Genomic DNA, 19,296 nt, shown 5'->3' on the forward strand with positions numbered 1-19,296 from the left:
TGGCAATGAAATAATTTTGTGTTTGGGGATCACCACAACGTGAGGAACTGTATTAAAGGGTTGCAGCACTAGGAAGGTTGAAAGCTATTGCTGTGGATGGATGTACATGGTCTCTTCCACCCCTTGTGTCCTAATAGACTAATGAGATACCAAGAACATCTGGTAACCAAGATATTTTAGATATTTGGTATCTTGTTTACAACCTTCAATGTAGATGCTGCCCTGAGCATTTTGCAGAGCCTGAGCCCTTATCTTATAAGGCAAGCAGTGCCCTGTAGATTCAAAAAGAGGAACCACCAAGAACCAAATGAGGACAAGATACTTCCAAGAGGAGTGAAATAAGGGTATCTGTATCTCATATTTCCCCAAAGCGTTATTCCCAATAGCCCAAAAGTGGGAGCAGCACACATATCACATTCATCAGAGGATGGACAAACGAGCAAATGTGATATATACGTACAATAAGATACACACATACACACACACACACACACACACACACACATTTTGATATATACATACAAGATATTTAGTATCTTGTTTATCAGAGCCCTTACAGAACCCGTGTCCACACGATGTTGATCAAGTGCAGTTTGTCCTGCAGAGCATATTCATATGGCTAGGAAGATTTGAAAAAAATGTGTTAAACAACAGTGAGAGTGGCTCAGGAGCCCTCATCTCTTGCAGCTCATGGCTTCTGTAGAAGGGAGTCAGGTTTTCCTTAAAGGTGTGGCCTGGTAGGTAGAGCATGTTCCTGCAGATGTCCCTATACCCATGTATACATGTGCAGTTCCTTAGACCCACTAAATTTTATTTATTTATTTATTTATTTTAACAAAAGACATAAAGTCGAGAGTCAGTAGAGGGTAGAGAGTGGATCTGGGAGAAGTCGGGGTGAATATGACCAAAATACACCGTATGGACAAAATTCTCAAAGAACCAAAGTATTACATTTAAAAACATGATAAAATAATACAACATAAAACCATTTTCCCAATTGTAAGTGTAAGTTCTATGCAACCGTCATAACTACATAACATAGGAACTCACCCTGCAAACTCAAAACTTTGTGACACAGTAATGTCCCTCTTTCCTACTCCCTGACAACCACCTTTCTCTTCTGTCTCTATGAACTTGGCTACATCAGGCTCTCTAGGTAAGAGTGGAACCATTGATATGTGTCCTATTGTGATTGGTCTACTTTCCTTAGTGTAAGACTTCAAGGTTCATCAACACTCTATCATGTACTAGCATTTCCTCCCCTTTAAAGTTGAATGATAATTTATTGTATGTATATATCACATTTGCTCATTTGTCCATCCTCTGATGAATGTGATATGTGTGCTGCTCCCACCTTTGGGCTATTGGGAATAATGCTTTGGGGAAATATGAAATACAGCTACCCTTATTTCACTTCTCTTGGGAGTATCTTGATGGAAGTATACTTGAAATTTTTCGAGGAATTGGCATAGTTTTCCACAGTGGTGCATGGTTTTATATCCCTATCACCATGCCTAGGTTGTCACGTGTGGTTTTTCCCACCACTCACATTGCCTGAGTTCAGGTAAGTTTGAACAGGGCTTTCTGTCTCTTGTATGACCACAGTCATTTCCGTCCCCATCCCCCCAATTTGGAAGGTCTCCTAGAGACACAGTGATGCTCCTTAGTTCCTCTGTCCTCATCTGGTTCTTGGTGGGTCCTCGTTTTGAATCTACAGGGCACTGCTTGCCTTCTAAGACTCAGGCTCTGCACAATGCTCAGGCAGCATCTACATTGAAGGCTGCCTGCGTGCGGGTGGAATCACAGCCAGCTCTGGATAAAGCTTTGATGTGACAAGACATAGCCTTGTTATCCTCACCACTTTAACACACAGACTCCTACAGCCCATTTGTACATCCTTCCTAACCCTATTCTTAAGAGTTTTATTTTCCATTGCAACTGATCATACCTAAAAATAAACAAACAAACGAACAAACAAATGAACAAACAAACGATCAAACCAAAACAGCTGTGCAGCAATACTTCATCTTGAAGATGAAGGTTTTCAGGATCTACTTGGAAAATATCCCAATAGACAAATATAACAGAGATTAATAACAAGCAATTCAAACTATATTGTTGCCCAAATTAGAAAACAGTGCTCCTTTTTAATGTGTGTGCTCAGCTAAATATTGAATATATTTTAAATTAAAGATGGAAGTAACTCTAAGAACATTCTCCAGGCATATCTGCCCTGTAGGTACATGGCTGACAATCAGGCACCATCTCTTCCTTCAGGTCTTGGGTGGTGCACAGCTTAGCAAGTAGGGCTGGGGTAGTTTTTAGCTCCTACTTATCAGCGATGACAGTGAAAAGCAGGAACCTTGGGCTGATGATGGGTCTAACGACATTAACCTCCTGCCAGCACCACCTTGTGGACAAGACAGTTTTTAGCTCATAGTGGTAGGAACATTTTCTAAGACCTTGAGCTAGGCTGTATACACGCTCTCTACACAGTGTATCCAAGGGAAGACAAGGCCTTTTTATATTAGGCCAGAAAGACAGACCACCAGATATTAACTATCAACCCAATATGTTTGCACCCAACATCAAAGCCTTACTTGACTACACACACACACACACACACACAAAGTATCTTACCTGAGCCACTTCTTCAAAGTCATCATGCCTCTTCTGTAGTGCACGTGCTCGATGCAAGGACTTGCCAACCCCAGTGTGTTTGCTGAGAAAGGCCTCGCCATGGTTTTCAATCCAGTCCAGCACCTGGCCAGAGAAGGAAGGCAGAAACAATGACTTCTCAGGAGGAGGGAAGTCATGTGGCACCATGTACAACTGCTTGGATCCTACTCACTACCCCCATGCCCATGACATCAGTAGTTCAGATAGAAATGCTTAATCCACCATGAACACAAGTCATTGGCAATGGGATAGTTCTACCCTTAACTCAACCCAACTCATTTTGAGCTCTAGAACAGCTTCCCTTTACTTTGTTTTTTCAGAGCCTTAGTCATGCCATTATTTTATTTATTAGTACTTGCTGTTATTACGTTGGTGCTGAGGAAGGATTGAAGTCAGGGTTTCCCACATACCAGTCCATTTTTCTAAATGAGCAACTGAGGTTACACAGGCAAATATCCTCCTGGCTTCTACCCCATCAAGGAAAGTCAGCTACATTGGTAGGAAATCAGGCAGGAGTCAGCAGTGAGGTAGGACTAGGCCACTCGCCCCTCACTCTACCATAAAATGTCACAGCAGTTGTACCAGTCACAGGGTCTACACACACACTCTTGTGGCATATAGCGCACTCTGGAGGTTCCCTTCAGTCTTGCACCTGGGCTGGGTACTCAACATACGCAACCAGGAGGATAATAGGGCCCTGTGCCTTCTTGCCACCTCTCTCCAACCAACCAGCAAGCGAATCAGTCAAGGTCTCTGCATCCTAGGGCCAAGAGTATTTATCTTGCTGAATGTGGTAGAGACTCCATATTCTCACAGGCTTAAAAATCTAGAGACTTAGCGCGAAGACATTTTCCTCAGTGTTGAAGCTCAGAGCAGCAGTGGCTCTGGCTGTCGAGGGAGGAGTGAGGTGTTAAAGTAAGAAATAAACACTTTTCCTAAGGGATACTTGGGAAGGTGCATAGACACTTTGAAATAGACAAGGAACCAAAGTTTCAAAAAGCACCGTTTACATCTCACAACCAGCCTCACAAATACGAATGTGTCCAAGGAAAAGGGAGGCAGCATATCTCTCGGTCTCTGAGGAGTTACTTCTTTAGCCACTGAGATGACTTAATGCTTGCAGTTTGCAAAGTATTAGCATCTGTGTCTCTGTGTGCATATGCCACAAGAGCGTGTGTGCAGACCACAGACTCTCGATTCAGATCCATGGCCTCCGGTGTAACTTAGCTCTGTGGGCATATCTGTACATACAGCAGGGTGATGTGCTTCTCAGTAGACACTAGCAGTACTCACAGTTACACCACGCGCTGAAATTTCACATGCGGCTCTGGAATTCTGGATACCACTGCCTTTCTGGTGAGCTGGTTTAAGTGAGTCTGGCCCCAGAATTTGAATATCAATGAATGAAGAGGAATTGGCTCCCTGGCTAACCCTGGATCCCAATGGAGTACGAATAGGCATCAAAGCATCCCTTGTATGTATCCCCATATTAAGTCTTTCTCATCTGTCAGATTATATTTAAAATACACGATGATAGTTATTTTGAGTTGGTATTTAAACATTTATGGCATTGGAGATACAGCCTTTTTGTTTTTATCTAAAGAGTCCTTGAACAAACCGGCATGGTGGTGCACTCCTTTAATCCTAGTACTCAGGAGGCAGAGGTGGGCAGATAGATCTCTGTGAGTTCAAAGCCAACCTGGTCTACAAATCAAGTTCTAGGACAGCCAGGGCTACATGGAGAAATCCTATCTCAAAAAACAAAACAAAGCAGGCAGAGAACAGAACATGAATAATCATATGCTCTTATGATTATTGACTATTTTTACTGCACCCTAGAAGCAGGTACTAGAGCTATCCAGTAGAAATGAGGCTACAGTCACAAGTAGTCCTGACTCTGGACATTCAGTCTATGGGCTAACAAACGTCAGTCACTAAATCACACAACTCTTCATCAGTTGCAGAGGTGAAAATCACCACATGCCAAATGCTGTCTAGATGGAGTTGGGAAAGGTCTCTGAAGAAGTGAGAATTTACTTGATCCAAGAAACAATAGGACTTACCTTATTGTTATAAGACTCAACTTTTAAAAGATGGAAGCATAGCTCAAGCAGGAAGAATAGGAAATAAGTCCAGAGAAATCTGAACAAAACTGTAGTGAGTTCTGGTGAGCTGAGTGGAAGGTTCTAGAAACTATTCTGATATTCATCCACTGAAAGGTTGCAAAAGGAGAGACATCATCAGATCCCTGTGGAACAGCTACTGTTCTGATTACAGAACCTCAACTAGGGGGAAGCAAGAGGAGAGATGCAGGGAAACTGAGAACAGCTTAGAGATTCTCACAAGACTGATGCTAGCTTAGATTTGGTAAACCAACTGCCAGGTTTTGGTGGTTGAATGTGGCAGTGACAGAGGAAAAAGCAGTAAGGCCAAGCCACCAAAGGCACAGCCTGGCGGTGAGCAGGAGGGAGAAGCAGTGATTGGACAAAAGCAAGGGATAGAGACAGGCCAGCAGAGATTCAGATATCATAGAATCTCTCTGCATGAATGGATGCCCTGTCTACGTGGTCCTCTCACTTCTCCCTCCCTAGGCTCCCTCCTAGACACATGTTAAGCTACACTTAAAAATCACTGTCAATCTTTTGATAACCTATCTGGGGGAAGGTGGCTCCCGACTGTTTATGACTTTGAGTTTGATTTTGAGACAATGTCTTACATCGCCAGGCTGTCCTCAAGTTCAAGATGTAGTTAAAGTTGTCCTTGAATTGTGGATCTTTCTGCTCCATCTCCCAAGTCCTGGAATTATAGACATGTACTACCACACCCCATTCTTTGTTTCTGTTTGAACCACAATTACTAATTGGAACAAAGTATAAGGCCACATAGGTATGAAAATACCACCATACAACCCATTACTCTGTATGAACAAAAATTTTAAAATACACACAGGAAAAAAAACCCTCCACAATTATGGCCCACAGACCTGTCTCTTCCACGGGACTGTAACTGCCTCATAATTTCAGGGCACAGCACAGACCAGCATGCAACACTGAGTGGTTGCTTAGCTTGTGTCCAACTGAACTGAACTCAAACGGATTCCTCCAGCACAGACTTATGGGGTCAGATGTTACCGCCTCCACATTCCTACTATTCACAGTCTGCATTTGAAGTTGCCTCTGTGTGTTTCCTATACCTGTCACTATCCCACTGGGCAGGTAGTTCCTATGAGGATGAAAGAAACATGGGGTTTTCACGTTGAACCTGATCCTCCTCTTTCTCCACCACACAGTGCCTTTGCCTGTACCCCCTGCTTAGGGAATGGGTGATGGATATTTATGGCCATAGGTTGCCAATTCTCTGTAGCTAAGGCTTCTGTCTCTCTGTTGAGCAACCCTATTCTGGACAAGCCTAATTTTGTTCAGTCACTAGAGTAGCCTGGACTTCAACAACGAGACAATCTAATAACAACTTGGAAAACTCCTGCTCCATTCCCCTGCCCTGACATTTCAACCAAAAATAAGCGGTTGCCCAGAACAGCTTTTTCTTAAGAGATGCTCACATCCTGAACCAGATTTGGGGGCCAATTATGCATAGTTTCTTAATCACCCCTTTCTTTCTGTCCAATTGTGTTTATACCATCTAACATACAATCAAGAGGAAATGTTCTTCAAGGCAGGAGGCTGTCCTTTCCAGTAGCCGAGGAAGAGGGAGCACCCCTTTGAAGGAAATTATTGAGCATCACTGAACGGTGACCTGGAACGCAACTGAGCAATAGATGGTAATCTTGGTATCAAGGACTTAGTGGTCCTTTCCTACACACCCAGACCCTCTTCTTAAACCCACTCCTGTGGCATTTCTATTCAGCTCTGTACTCCCACAGTCCTTCCCGTGGCTCTGCAGTACGCACATGTTTGTTTGATTCGATCCCTGTTTTATTTCCGCCCACAGTATGAACGCCATGTGGCCGAGGGCTTTTTTAGTTCATTGTTGTGTTCTCAAATGCTAAATAAATGATCAAGTGAATTAAAAGAAACATGTTTTTAGCACTTCCTGTATGAGAAGAGGTTAAAAAAAAACATGAAAGGACATGGGGACTTTTGCAGTCAGATACGGTCTCAGAATTCTAACCCAGTGATTCCCTTATCTGGGTTTCTTTGATAAATCACCTTATTAAAATAGGATTTTTAATTTCTTATACTAAACTGGTCCATGGTAAAACAAGCAGGGTACCCGAAGCTTCTAGAATACCAAAGAGTTCCTTCCTTCCAACTGTATGTGCCAGTGCCCTTGCTCCCTACCCCATCAATTCTGAAAGCCCTCCTTCTGAAGTGCCTGTGCACCAGCAGGGAAAGCCCTCGCTCTGAGGCTTTTGCGACATGCTTTGTTGTCAGACAACAAAGACTACTTAAGAAGTACACACGAGGTACAAGAGCACCTGGCAGAGTCCACCAAATCATCACTCCTGCCCATCCCCACAGTACACTGAGCACTGTTTCCAGAGGGGACGGGCCAGAACCACGGTATTGATCAGGTTGTGACTAGAGAGCAGGCAGGTGTCACTTCAAGTGCTCAAGTGCCAGGAACTCATTTCGGTGTTTTGTTCCCTCTTTGGAATGAGCATGGTGAAGATAAACATCTTGCTATGGCGGGAGAGGCCATCAATTTTTCTGGATGGGCAGAGTTAATGCTCGTTATCAGGTCCACAGTCTCTGTCTTCCCCCTCAGAATTGCAGTTCTTCCTCGTGACAGATCCATGCCTCGTGGAAAGCGTCTGAGAGCCTAAAGGCCTCAAGCCTCGGTCATCCTCACTCAGAGAGAGCCTTGACAGCTCGGCCAGCCCACACCGCTTCCCCCAGGCGGGACTGAAGTTAGCACTGGGCACCTCGCTGAAAGGCTCTCCTCATCCTGGTGTGCTTGAAACTGTTGCCAGAGGCTCTGAACTTCAAAACCATCTGGGATTCTTTTAAGTATAGGCACGACTCACTCCCAGATTCTGAATTAAAAATTATGAAACTGTCTCCCAAACGGTACACCTGATACCTCCTTGGTTTCTATTAAAGAAATGGACAGTACTGTGAAGTATTTTTATAGGAATGGACTCAGACCCTCAGGGCCCGGTCACCCTTGTTCAAGCTTGCCACACTCCGTTACTATGATCCCTTGCACGTGTGTCCCTATTCGACCCCAGCCTACTTAAGTTACTTCCAAGTTCAGAAGATCTGCAGTCACTCTGATTTTGTTTCATCTCTGCTCAGAATTCTTCCGTTAGTAACAACACGAGTCGTTTAGCCTGGTGCCCAGGGCTCTAGAATCAGTGTGTTAAGGCCCAAAGATTCACTACTTATAAACATAACTAAAAATAAATTGAAGGCATTAAAGATATTGTAAACTGCTCATCAAAGTAGTCTAAAGGGGTCAGTGGCCTCCTGTGAAGGAACTTTCTCCTCTCATCATCCCCCCACACTCTGACAGGCTTCCCGAATAGACCAGGGAAGTGCTGGGCCTGCCTTGCAAGGTCATCATCTTTGGAGAATCACTCTTCAGCCAGGATGGAGTTTTCACTTATACACACACAAACACACACACACACACACACACACACACACACACACACTCACATACACTCACATACATACACACTCATACACACATACACTCACATACTCACATACACACACATACACTCAAACACATACATGCATACACACACACACGCACCCACAAAACCTCATGCCCTCACATGCATGCACCTACACTCACTCAAAAACATATACACATGTGCATGCACATACACACACTCAAACACACATGCAGGCACGCACAAACAGCAACACCATGGGAGATGGTTGTGGTGGGAACAAGAAGCAAGGCACACAGAAAGAGGGTGTAGAGGGCAGGGTGGGTGTAGGATGGAAATGGGATCCAGAGGAAGAAGGTACAAGAGGAGCATGGAAATCCCAGGAAGAAGCGGCACCCACTGCCTCCCGCTTCCTAGGGGAGAAGGATGGAGCATGCCCAATAAGGTGGAAACACAAAGACAGGTGTGTGTGTGTGTGTGTGTCGCTATCTTCCCTCCAGTCAGAGAGCTACTCTGCCCTCCTTCCCTCCTTCCCTCCTTCCCTCAGCACACTCAGCTAAGCCTCCTGGTACTCTGGCTGGGATTTCATTCTGCCTAAAGAATCATGTGTTTTATACTCGAAAATGTCTGAATGAGTGGATTATCACCATTAAAAATTTAAGTGAGAAATTTCAAGTGCTAATTACTGCCACAGGCAAGTGGGTTTTATTCAAATATGCTACAAAGGACAGAACCCAGCAAGACTGAGTTAACATCACAGGCTGTGAAAAGTGGGAACTGGGAGTGGGTGTTCTAGGGTAACTTGTATTATGTGTAAGGAGGTGTAGAGAGGAATTCTTAAATGATGGGGCACAAGGAAAGGTGGCAGGGAGTGCGTGTGACTATTCTTGTGGCACAGTTAAGTTTGAGGATCAGTCTTAGGCTACCAGTAGGAACCCAACACAGGAAAAATCTCTCCCAGGGTTCTTTTGATCAGTGATGTTCCACACTAAATGAAAACCCCCTATGGCCAGGGTGTGCCTTATTCTCACCCCCCCCCCCACGGTGCTGCAGTGCAGGCTAATAGCATGAGTTCCAATGTCAGGTAGACCTGGGTTTGATGATTGTCTGCCATCAGGTGTTGGATTAGAAGTGAGTTGCCTTAACCTGTCTATGCCTCAATTTCCTTCTCAGAAAGATGGACACCAAACTGCCACTTTCCTCATGGTGTTGGGAGATTAAATAGGAAAAGGCAAGTGAAGGGATTAGATGTCCAATCATATCTCCTCATATGGACGGTGACTCCTGAGCTCTGTACCTTTTATAGATAATTTAGTCTCAAGAGTTGGAACTAATCTTTTCTTTGATGTCTGACCTTCTTCCCAATGTTCTTATCATAAGATTGGTCCATTTCTAATCTAATATGACAACTCTTCATATGCATATTCTAAGATCTGATTGTGTACACAAGGTGTGTGAGCTTTTCACTCTTAGACGTTAATCTTTCTCTGTGTAGGAAAAGTTAGTTTCCAGACTCATCATATTTTGGTCACCTTTTGTTGTTGTTGTTGCTGCTGATCATTTTCAAGGCAACCCACAATGCACACCTTTTACTACATAATATTGCCAATTGGATTATTCAGTGGCTAAACTCACTTAGTCTGATTAGGGAGCTATAGTCACTGCAGTTAATGAATGACTGATTATCTGTAATTAAAAAATACTCACAATTCTCTTTCAGGCATTTTTTTTTGGCAAACAAAATAAACAGAGTAAAATCTATAATTTTCCACATGAGGCACCAGGAAAATTAATGCAGGAAGATTGCTGTGCAGCTCAGGAAGTCTGGTTTTAATAGTACTTTTCATCAGTTCAGAACATTGCCACCGTGCAATCCAAATCTTGATGCCACTCCCCTGTTAGCTTACAGGAGTAGACTGTTTAAAAACAAGATGTTCTTTTAAAGGGGAGGCCTGGGAGCCTCAAAAGTGCCAGTTCCCCGTGAACACACCCGTCTTCAGCCTGCAGTGGGCACACAGCCAGACTTCCTCTCTCTGCTCTGCCTGTATATGGCTTAGCTCTCTGCACTCTGACCTTCCTAAGAACTCGGCTCCAAGCTCTCCGCCTATGCACCAAGAACCAGTGCAGCTCTCACCCCACCACCAGAGGGAGCTCTACGCTGGACTCCACCAGTTCATCATTCTTTTGTTTTCTGCCTAGAACCAGAAAGTCCTAAGGCGCATATGTCTTCTCAGGAGCAGGGGCTTCAAACTTCCAGCATAAGTAGACAGTCCAAAAAACCCACTGTAGGGTCATTAAACAAAACAAAACAAAACAAAAAACAGGCCAAGAAGAAAGGGAGGCAGAACAAGTTGACCTGCTGGGTTACTCTGAAAACAGTTCCTCTGACTAAGAAAACACACAAGCAATTTACTTCTCGAAAAGAGTGGATGTCTAGTTAGTAGTTACTCCCAGTTCTTCCCAACCATATGAGGTCTATGTGGGCTTTTGCATACACAGGAAGCCAGAGGAGTTACAGGACCATAAAAGGCATAAGGTGGACACTGGCTGATGTTGGCAGGGACTGCTTTTATGCCTGATGCTGAAGGGGACTTCTTTTATGGCTGTTGCTCAATGCTGTTCTATGCTAAGCTGAGGGAAAAAACTCTCCACACTGACTGAATAGGAGGCAACCTTCTCTTTCTTCAGTTAATGAATCCAAATTCCAGTTTTATCTATCAGCCAAATTTCCAGCATTCCTATAACCCAGCAGGGAGAAAGCAAGCTGAGGACACACCTGTGGGGACCAAGGGAAGGGAACTTCTAGAAGCAAGTGTTTAAATGGAATCTCTCCCACGGACATCTTTGGCTTGCACATCTCTGCTTCGCAATGATTTCAAGCCTAAAAGGGCAAATATTCCTACCAGGGCAAGATCTAACTCCAGAAATAGCAATGGGGCAAGACAGCAGACAGGTGGAGCTTGGCCCGCTCTCCATCATCCCATTAGGAGACTCTGCTCTTCCTTCTGTCTGCATTTTGCACATTGTTTCCCCCCTCTGCAGCTACGCCTGCCCTAATGGCTTTCATCTTTAAGTCTGCTTCCTCTTTCTTTCTCACTGCCCATGAATCTGTGTCTCTGCCTGGGCTATGTGGTCTGTCTTCCCCTGTATAACTGGTATCTTTCTGCCTCCCCTGTTTTATTTTCTATCTTCTGTGTCTCTCCTGGGCCTTTTTCTAGGACAACTGGAATGTGGACTAGACTGCCTACTTTCTGCTCCTGGCATTACCATAACCTAGCTGTGTAGCTATGACCAAGTCTCTTGACATTGGTGGGACTCAATTCCCTCAACTGTATAGTTAGTTTGACTGGCTATGGTTTTATTTTGTTTTTTAATTTTTTTATTGGATATTTTCTTTATTTACATCTCAAATGTTATCCCCTTTCCTGGTTTCCCCTCTAAAAAACACTCTTCCTCCTCCTCCTTCTCCTCCTCCCTTCCCCCTCCCCCTTCTCACCAACCCACCCACTCCTGCTTCCTGACCCTGGCATCCCCCCACACTGGGGATACAGCCTTCATAGGAAAAAGGGCCTCTCCCCCCATTGATGACCGACTAGGCCATCCTCTGCTGCATATGTAGCTGGAGCCATGAGTCCCACCATGTGTACTCTTTGGTTGGTGGTTTAGTCCCTGGGAGCTCTGGGGGTACTGGCTATCTATGTTGATTGCTGGCTGTGCTGAGCTTTGAGATTTAGTCACTGAATGTAATGGAGTCCTTTATCAGCCAACCTACACAGAGGATGTTGAGGAGTCCCCAACAGCACAAGCACCAGGGGGCACCCGAGGACCATGGAGAGAGAATGAGGTCATGTGATAGGCAGCTACTGTGTTTGATTCTGTGTCATAAGGAAGGTGCGATTGTTTAAGAAGTGGGATTTAGAAGTGGAAAAAAAAAACAAACAAAAACCAACCAGAAGCATCATGGGATGCAGCGATTTGTCCATGTTCTGGTCACAGAGAACAGGCATGTTGAGCAGCGGGATTTGCTGACTACTGAGCCAGTGCCCTGGTGTCTGTCATTCTGCTTTGCCCAAGCCGATGATGGTTGCACATGAGCCTCCCATGCTGTTAGAAAGATGTTGTATCTTTCTAATTAACTAACCTGGCATCTCACCAGTATTTAGTTCCGTTCTGGGCCCATGGGAGAGACCTGAACTCATTGAAGAACCAGTGAGCATCTTGGCATTCCTAAGCATTGAGATTATGTCCCCATGCCCTCAGCCTGGGCCATAAACACCAAGAACTTGAAGCTATTCTATTACAGTCCTGTTGGCTGGTTCCAGCTACTCATCCATAAAACACCTACTGCATATGTGAGGGAGGGCTAAGTAGTCACTTGACAAAAGCAAGTAGAGGGGGTCTTCTGATAATTCCTGGTCAATTCATCAAACATAAAGGGAACCCCAGCTAATGTAGACACAGCTAAAAGCTGTAAACAATTCAGAAAGAAATAAATCCTGATTTCTGTTCTTGAATAGACTGGAATGAATGAGACACACAGTTTTAAAATGATGACCAGATTCAATGGTGAGTATGTTATCAAGATTCTGGTTTTTTTGTTTTTTTGGTTTTTTTTGAGATCAAGCCCCACATAGCTCAAGCTGGCCTTGGACTCAATATGCAGCTTAAGATGGCCTTAAATTCTTCATCATATATGCTAGGATTACAGGCACAAACTTCCACATTGGGCTGGAGCAGGGAAATAACTTGTGTAGTTTGCACTCCCCAAATGAGGACAGGCTCATGCAAGGCTAGGACCATAAGAGGCCGAAGACTACATTCATCACGCCGACCCTCATACCTGTGAGAAAACCCCAAGGCAGAAATGACGGACTGGATGTCAGACAGGCAACCAAGACTCAGCAGCTGGGTCGCTCAGCCTTACTTCGGGTTTCTCCCACTTGTGCACATCTACACGTGCAGAGAAGGAGTGAGCTAATGAAACAAGTGTGATGGTGAGCGAACAGTTGAACAGTGGAGCTGACCATTCCGAGAGTTCAGTCATCGTGAAACATCCACACTCACCTCCCAATCTTCTGTCTGCTTTTCCACAGTGCTAACAATATGATAAACTGAGACGCCTATTTTTAATATGTTGTAGAATAGCCACATAGGCATTGTTATTACATTTTTCTCCCTTTTACTAGAAATGCCACATGGCCACAAGAAAGTCAGATGACTATAGATCTGAGAGAGTCCATGTAGGACACGCTTCCATCCCCAGAGTGTTCTACAGCCTACAGAGGCCCACCTGTGTCACAGCAGGAGGCAGAGGAGGAGCCCAGCACACTATCCCACTTATACTGGTGGCCAATGTCATCTTGGCCAGTCACAGAGAGTTTATGGATGTGGCCATACCCATCTTTGTCCCTGTGGGGCTGGCACTTCATTCATCTCTCTCAGTTGCAGACCAGACAGCTCCCCTGATCTCCAAGCTCAGGGTGATGAATTCATCCAGACAGCTCCAGATGGCCTGAGCAGGCAGCTAACTCATCTGCTTTTCCTTTCCTGCCAGCCGCAGGTCTCAGAGCTGATTGGCACATCAGCCATGCGCACCCCTGGGGACTAAGGCATCTTTCTGATGACTCCATCATGTCAGTCAGGAAGGGGTGCCACAAAGGAGTTAGGGGAGCTCAAGAAGGAAGAGCAAGCCTGAAGGCCTCTACTCATGCCAACTCCCCTGGCTCCCAGGGTGTGTAATAATGGTAAGGATGGTCCCTATCTGGCCTGCCTACCTTAGGCACCTAGTAAAGACTCTTGTCAACAGGAGCTGTGAAGACATGTGCCCAGGCTCTCACTCTCTCATGCTATCTCGATGTTTCTAGAGTATACTCACCCAACAGCACAGGAGAATGGAAGGAAAGTGAACTGGTACTTCCTGGGTCAGACACTGAAATTTCTCAGTAGCCATGGCTATGGGAGCCTGACAACAGGTGTTTTCATCCAACTGTCTGACTCTGCCTCCCCAGGAAAGTCAGAGGGAGAAGACCTTGGCCTTGATCTTGGGTCCAGATTCTACTCAGCTTTCCTACCCAGTGTATGAACTTCTGGGCAAAGATCCCAGGGTCCCCAGAGACAGAGAGACAGAAAACACAAGGAAGAAAGAATGGGCAATTTCCTCTGGATGGGCGCTGGTGGCATGGCTATATTTTTACAGTCAGAAACAATCATCTCATTATTACCTAAAGTGGTGAATGAGTAGGGACTAGCACAATAACAGAAAAGACAGACAAAGCCAAATGTGACCTCTGACCATGGGCTGTACAGTGATTGACCGCCCTTGCTTTAAATCTGGTTTCAAAGGACCATCTTTGTTAATCAATAATCTAAAAGCCCCAATATGCTGCCCCACCTGTAGTGAGTGAGAATTTGGGTTTCTTAAAAAACCCAGTTATATCATGTGAGTGTGTTTTTGTTTTAGTCTCAGGTGATGGATATGGGGCTGAGTTTGTCCACAGCCGCTAACTATGACTGTCTTGTGCTCTAGGGGAGGGGGTGTGATTTTTGCCAGCTGCAGACTATGGGGAGAGATCTAACTGCCCCCGAGAGGGCCTGTGGTAGCTGCTGCTCCCCTGATGCTGCTGCACTTGCTATGGCTGGATTGCTGGACCCTAGAGACGGAGACTGAACTTGCTCCAAGTGATCTGATGCCCCTAATCAGCAGGAAGTAGTCTAAAGAGGTCTATACCGGCTTTTCCTCTAACCTTCCTTCTTTCCTACCTACTGTTTTGTGGGGGGGGGTGTAGAAGGGATAAGGGTGGAATAAGGGAGGTAGATATAAGGACCCAATAAAAAAGCCAAAAAATATGCCAATACCCACCCTACCCCTACTCTGTCAGCACACCTCATCCTCAATCAAGACATGAGTTCACTTTCTGTAGAATCTCTCTCCAGAAGTGCTCAGAAGACCCTACAACACCAGAGTTATGAAGTATCTCCATGCCTTCATAAAGAGGACACGTGTTACCTGACTACAAGGAGTTGCTACCGAGGTTGACCTCCTATTTGACGCTATTTAGAACTGCTTAGCAAGATACACACCATTAACAAGGCCCGTTGTTTGTCCTGTTCTCCTTTCCCGAAATGGGTGGAGGAGCAGCCAAGGGCTCAGTGGTAGTGTTCCCTTTACCAATGCAGACCTGCTTGGGCCTGATAACCAGGTCAGAGGGTCAAGCTGTCAGCACCCTGAGATGGAGGACGGGACATGGGGCACAGAGTCTGTTACCTGCTGCACATCCTGCTGGAAGACACACAGCTGCAGCCGCTGGTGAAGCCGCACCTTGCGGTGCTGCCAGATGCTCTCGAGCCGTCGCTGATGGTGCAGCACCTCGTGTACCACATCCAGCACCTGGTGGACCGCCTTAGAGTAGTTGGCTGTGGCTGTGAGGGACTCAGAGTTCCCAGGACTCAGGGGACGCTGCAGGACATCCAGTAGTGCTTTGCCATCCTGGCTGACCTGCAGGAAGGGAGGGATTGTCAGGTCAAGGGCCCTGAGCAAGCGGGGACGAAGCAGGCAGGGTCTGAGAGGGTTCCCGAAGAGACCTGATACCCTCAGTCCTCACAGGCTCATCACAGGCAAGGAGTGTGCCAGACACTGTCTACAGCCCAGAGGAGAATGGAGCATCAGGGGTGGAGAGAGAGAGAGGAGCTACAGGACCACGAGGCATCTGTGTGTGAGCTCCTCTTTCCCATCTCTGAGTATAGCTGACTGCACATGGGCAGGGAGTCTACCTTGTTCTTAGTCCTTCCCCCAGTGCCCACGGCAGCACCTGCCACACAGTAGATGCTTCCTGAGGGTCATTTTGAATGACTCTGACTACATCGGCTGGCGGAACTTCATGTCAGAAAGAAAGACGTGTATTGCCACTCTAAATCTCTCTTGCTTTCTCTTCCTCAGCTTTCTCTGCTTGTCCCCAAGCTTCTAGACATATGAACAAGGGCACTGGTCCTCAGTGCCCTTGTCTGTAAAGGGGGAGTGATAAGGGTACACACTTCCCAGAGTGGCAGTGTGTACTGAATGAGTTACCACGTGGAGTGCACAGGGCCAAGCGCATGCCCTGCCTACCACTTTATCTTCATCTCTACCACCTCTCCTGTTACCTTACTTCTTGATTTCTTTTTACTTTATTTATTTGATCATTACTGGTTCTTTTTAACCCTTTCTTCTCCCTCTATACAATCCCCTTGTTTTTCTTGAAATATATCCTTCTAGACTATGCAGAGTGTGATAGGGACCTTTGGATTGTGGACAAACCATTTGTGTTCCTGGATTCTCCAACTTAACCTCAGTGCTGGTGGCAGTGGTGGGTTGCATCCCTGTCATTCTGGTCCCCAGGACCCTGCCACAGTTATAGAAGCACTGCTCGTTATGAGAGGTGGCACTGCAGTGCCTGGCAGGGTTCCCATTGAATGTGTGCCTGTGCCTCTTGACACAGAGGATACTGGAAACCTCACACATTGTACAAGTCCAGATTAACTGGGTCAGAATCCGAGTTGAAGCTGGCGTTGAGATGGCCCCTTTCTCTTACTAGAGCCCTTCCCAGCCTTGCAGCCTCCAGACAGAGAAGCAGCTACATTCATCTTATGGGAGGAGTCAACAATTTGTTGGGGGGGGTTAAAAGAAGTGATGTGGTAGAATTAGGCTAAAGCAAGAGAAAAAAGAATCCCCACCCATGGGTCCCAACATCTATCTCCACCTTCGCAGTGCAGTGGTGAGGGAAGGCAGCTCATAGATATTTCAGAGGTGACCCCCCTCCAAAGATGTGAGCAGTGATAATCTACTACTGAAGCTAGGACAGTTCTCCATGGGGGACTCTGAACAAATACTGTATCTCAATGCTATGCTCAGAGGTAGGTGCTGAAGACCATGGCCAAGTCCTAGAAATTCAAATCAACGTAAGACCCATCTCTGTTTCTCTGTCTCCATATCTGTAGAGGCTGAGAGGAACCTCTCAGAGCCATGAGAAGGTGTGAGAAGCAGTCTGTCTGTCTGCATGCCCATATCCACTGTACCTCATGGATACGAGTGAATAGTGTATAGGCATGAACCTCATCTGCTCTCTACTTTTGTACTTTACAAGGAGTAAATTTAGAGATCTGCGAGCCATGAGTAGAGGCACAGCCCTGTCATAACACAAAGCCTGGGGGCCATCTGGATCAGAGCTGCTGGGGTTTGATGTAGCTCAAAAGTACCCTGTGTGCTTCTTATACTGACAAGACTCTCCATATTTAGTCTGCATCGCTGTCAGACCCCGGCCAGGTACATGGTACATGCTAGTCTTACATCCCTGGACAATACTCATGAGCTTCACTTCACGGAAGGACCCGAAGCTCAGCATACTAAAGTTACTTGATTGGGGCCACATAGCCAACAAGCGCGAGAGCCCAAGATTCAAAGCCTTTCCCTTGACCATGCAAACTCACCTGGAGCTACGGCTATTAAAATGTATGTGATAATCCCTAATTTTGGACATTTTTATTCCATCCTGCATCTTTAACAGCCACCTGAGAGGGATGAGATGCAGACAGTCTGGGGAGCCACTGTGGTGAACTTCGAGCCAGCTGTAGCTGTGATCAACTCCTCTCTTCATCTAGATCCCGAACCCTGCCATCTTTCCCCCTCAGCCTATGCTCCTTGGAATCCATGCTGGTCAGCAAACATTCATGATTGTGCATTTGCACACATGTGCACACGCGGCAATTTCCTTTCACCTGGGAGGAAGTGTCCCACAAAATTCCTGTTCTCACCCTTCAGCATCTCCTGCCTTCGGTTCTGTTTTTCAATGGAACGGCCTTTCAGTTTGTCTTTTGCACAAATGGCAGCTTCCTACTCCTGCACACATGGGACTTCCCCTGGCTCTTCCAGGAAGAAAACGAGAATTGTTCAGTGAGCTGCTTTTTTCTAGGGGTGTAAGTGCTGGCGTTACACATTCTTTTACCGACAGGAAGGTAAGCTTAGAAGGGCCGGCATTACTTCTTCACACCTTAGAAGGAGGTCCACTCCTCACACAGGTGAGGAGGTGTCTGGGTACATATGAAGGGACAAGAGAGAAAGGGGACAAGGGAGGCCTGGAGGAGAAAATGAACATATATGCGGCAGGGTGGGCCTGGCAAAGCTCAAACCAAATCTGCCCCTGGGTAGAGACTCCACAGCTCTCGGGTCAAAGTTCATAAAGATACAAAAGAAGAAAGCTTTCTTTTCTTAAAATTGAACCCGGGCTATCCCACACTATGCATGGCTGCACTCTAGGCCCCCACCCAGCACACACAGACCTGTGGCTGTCCCTTTGGTTCTCACCTCTGTGTAGGCCTGGGTCACCTGCTCATACAAGGACTGGTGATGGTGGATTGCCAGCTCCAGGTCCTGCATCTCAGAAGGAAGGCCGCCTTCGCTGCACATCTTACACCAGGCATCCACTCCTGACAGGAACTGGAAAGAGATGTCAGGCGAGTGAGTGTGCGTGCGACATTGGATGGAGAATAAGTACATTGACGAGGAGCAAGGGTCAGACACGTTAGCAACGGCAATGAGACGTTTTAGTAGTTCAGGACCACCGTCAGAAGGCTGGACCAACCCCTAGTACAAAGTTCAGCCAGGCAGACATTTGGAAAGTACAGTTTCTACAAAGAGCAGGACTGGGCCAGGCATCTGGATGCTCCATAGGTTATTCCCTGCAAAATCTGTAGACAACAGGCACCTGCCCAGCCACTGTAGCCCATTGATAATGAGCACAACTTACACATTTGGGCACATGAGAAGGGCTGAATGACATGCAATGAGAGTTTGCTAGCCTGTGCATCCTGTGTGCAGGGAATTGTGGGGAGAGGCACAGAACACCCCGAGAGATCACTAGCACCCCCAGGACCTTGTAGAGACTCCTCCTATAGGGAATACAGACTAAGGCTCATCAGAACTGTCGAACCCTGCTCCTGAGGGCTGGACATCCAGAACATAGTAGGGTGCTCCTACAGTGGCAGTGGCTCCTGAGATGTGGTGTATA

At 46.0% G+C, this 19,296-nt stretch overlaps 1 protein-coding gene across 23 annotated transcripts in view; it reads right to left on the bottom strand.

The window, feature by feature from the left end:
* Window positions 1-19,296, bottom strand: part of Kalrn (kalirin RhoGEF kinase) — a 603,889-nt gene that overhangs the window by 322,661 nt on the left and 261,932 nt on the right. For all 23 annotated transcript variants that reach the window (XM_029544638.1, XM_029544643.1, XM_029544642.1 and 20 more), the window contains exons 8-10: window positions 18,594-18,725; window positions 15,522-15,752; window positions 2,641-2,763 (exon numbers count right to left, since the gene is read on the bottom strand). In XM_029544638.1, the coding sequence (XP_029400498.1) occupies window positions 2,641-2,763; window positions 15,522-15,752; window positions 18,594-18,725 (486 nt within the window). The remainder of the gene's footprint in view (window positions 1-2,640; window positions 2,764-15,521; window positions 15,753-18,593; window positions 18,726-19,296) is intronic.

This window comes from Mus pahari, chromosome 12 (genome assembly GCF_900095145.1).
Source record: "Mus pahari chromosome 12, PAHARI_EIJ_v1.1, whole genome shotgun sequence".
Classification (NCBI taxonomy): Eukaryota; Metazoa; Chordata; class Mammalia; order Rodentia; family Muridae; genus Mus; species Mus pahari.